The 2,836-nt window shown below is 39.8% G+C and overlaps 1 protein-coding gene across 1 annotated transcript in view; it reads right to left on the bottom strand.

The window, feature by feature from the left end:
* Positions 1–2,836, bottom strand: part of ICA1L (islet cell autoantigen 1,69kDa-like) — a 99,306-nt gene that overhangs the window by 56,136 nt on the left and 40,334 nt on the right. The window contains exon 4 of the mRNA XM_011974471.1: positions 2,432–2,600. Coding sequence (XP_011829861.1) covers positions 2,432–2,593 — 162 coding nt within the window. The 5' untranslated portion in view covers positions 2,594–2,600. The remainder of the gene's footprint in view (positions 1–2,431; positions 2,601–2,836) is intronic.

The following is a 2,836-nucleotide window of genomic DNA, read 5'->3' as shown; positions in this document are numbered from 1 at the left end:
TTTTTTTGAGACGGAGTCTCGCTGTGTCTCCCAGGCTGGAGTGCAGTGGCGCGATCTCCGCTCACTGCAAGCTCCGTCGCCTCCCGGGTTCACACCATTCTCCTGCCTCAGCCTCCTGAGAAGCTGAGACTACAGGCGCCCACCACCATGCCCGGCTAATTTTTTTGTATTTTTAGTAGAGATGGGGTTTCACCGTGTTCGCCAGGATGGTTTCGATCTCCTGACCTCGTGATACGCCCGCCTAGGCCTCCCAAAGTGCTGGGATTACAGGCGTGAGCCACCACACCCAGCTACACTAAAGAATTTTTATGTGACTTAGTTCAAAAAGACCTTGGTACTGGTATATAATACTAAGCCCTAACCCTTTGATTTTTCAGATGCCTAATATCATCAAGAAGCCTGAACATTCTATCTCTGGAGCAGTTTTTATTATTTTGATGTTTGGTCAAGCCTAAAGAAGGTAGATAATAAACACGAAAATCGTAAAAGGAGGAGCAGGCATCGATTTTCCTTATGACTTTAGACATGTTTGAAGTGCATTTGGTATCTGGATTTGGCAATTGTAAAATCTGTTTTAAATGCATATGGAAGAAGATTAGAAAGAATACAAAAGACTGGGCACGGTATCTCACGGCTCCTGCCTGTAATCCCAGCACTTTGGGAGGGAGGCCGAGGTGGGTGGATCGCCTGAGTTCGAGAGTTAGAGACCAGCCTGCCCAGCATGGTGAAACCCTGTCTCTACTAAAAATACAAAATTTAGCCAGCCATGGTGGCAGGCTCCTGTAATCCCAGCTCTTTGGGAAGCTGAGGCAAGAGAATTGCTTGAACAACCCTGGAGGCGGAGGTTGCTGTGAGCTGAGATCATGCCACCGCACTCCAGCCTGGGTAACAGAGCAAGAGTCCATCTCAAAAAAAAAAAAGAATACAGACAGAAAAGATAGTTCTACTAAGATGACGTGATTATGCTTGGTATTTTTTCCATAGGTTTACGTACTATTTTTATTTTTATAATAAAACTGTTTCTCATTTTTAAAAATACAAATGTGGGAGAAAGTTCTTGGTTGATTCCAAATACTTATCTAATGGCCAGATTTACACTGAATATAAAACATGTCACCCACAGATGACCTAACAATGTAAAACAATACCAAAACCTCGTACATTCCCACTTCTATGGGAATATATCTGGAACAAGTTCCTGTTGCGTTAAAACATACAACACCAATAATAATAAAGTCTTCATTTTTACACATTTGTCACTGAATCCTAGGAATACTTTTCAATACAAATAGTAAAATCTTGTCAAATTTTTTATCTATTTCCGTATTTGTTTTGGCAGTAAGTTTACTTTTTGCAGAATGAAAATACTTGATCAAGACCAGTTTAATTAGACCCATATTTTTAAGAATCCCACTATAATGATTATATTCCAAGTATAACAGAATCCCTGCTTAGAAATATTTGTAAGAGTTAGCTTAAATTAGTGTGTGTATGTGTGTGTGTATATATATATGTGTATATATATGTATGTGTGTGTGTTATTAAATCTGCATTTAAAAATTCAGACATTTGAGCTGGGCATGGTGGCTCGCACCTGTAATCCCAGCACTTTGGGAGGCTGAGGCAGGTGGATCACCTGAGGTCGGGAGTTTGAGACCAGCCTGACCAACATGGAGAAACCCTGTCTCTACTAAAAATACAAAATTAGCTGGGAATGGTGGTGCAGGCCTGTAATCCCAGCTACTCGGGAGGGTGAGGCAGGAGAATCACTTGAACCCAGGAGGCAGAGGTTGTGGTGAGCCGAGACTGCGCCATTGTGCTCCAGCCTGGGCAACCACAGTGAAACTCCGTCCAAAAAAAAAAAAAAAATCAGACTTTTTTATTCATTTATATTCTACTCTTCTCTAATTAGCCTACTTACTTTAAACCATTTATTGCTTTAAAATTGTTTCACGGCAATTATTTAAAATAAAAAACAGTTAAAAAAGGCATTAGGAAATATTTCAATAACTCTATCTCTTAATAAAATAGAAACAATAACTTATATTCATTCGGTGTTTGATTTTAATTATTTCAATGAGGTATAAGACTTCATATCAAAGTACTACAAAATAGTATGACTTGATATATAATGAGTACATGGTCTCAATTGAGAATGTAATTAATTCATTAAGACTTGGCTTAAAAACTATAATATGTGTGCCAGAGAAACTACTTTATTCATATTTTATCTAAGTTAGTGAATACCAGTTTTGCAAATTTTCAGTTTGTGAGAACTGTGACCTCCTAGTCAGAGCTCTGACTGACAGCTGGATACAACTAAATATTCTATTATCCCCATAAGCTCTCCAGTGTGAAAACTTGTTGCAGTCCCCCTTGGAGCCCCAAATAATGGCCGGTTATATGCAATACATAGAATGCTCAAATTTACCTCAAGTTTAGCATCCAGTTCAGCATCAGACGCCACCAAGTGCTCATCCTCTTTTTTTCCTGTTGCTTTGATAAAGACTTGTTTCGTTTTCCAGTATTTCTTTTGCATTCTGCTGACTACTGACTGATTATCTTCTGGTCTGGGTTGCCCAAAGGAATCCATGGAGTGACTACAATGAACAGACTAAAATTAAACTTCTTGTAAAAATTCTCAATAATAGGCCGGGCACGGTGGTTCATGCCTGTAATCCCAGCACTTTGGGAGGTGAATCACAGGGTCAGGAGATCGAGACCATTCTGGCTAAAACGGTGAAACCCTGTCTCTATTAAAAATACAAAAAAATTAGCCAGGTGTGGTGGCAGGCACCTGTAGTCCCAGCTACTCAGGAGGCTGAGGCAGGAGAAT

The sequence above is a fragment of the Mandrillus leucophaeus genome, unplaced genomic scaffold (genome assembly GCF_000951045.1).
Source record: "Mandrillus leucophaeus isolate KB7577 unplaced genomic scaffold, Mleu.le_1.0 Scaffold146, whole genome shotgun sequence".
Taxonomy (NCBI): Eukaryota; Metazoa; Chordata; class Mammalia; order Primates; family Cercopithecidae; genus Mandrillus; species Mandrillus leucophaeus.
Note: the sequence above shows the minus strand (reverse complement) of the source record. Positions and strands in the feature narration are given on the sequence as shown.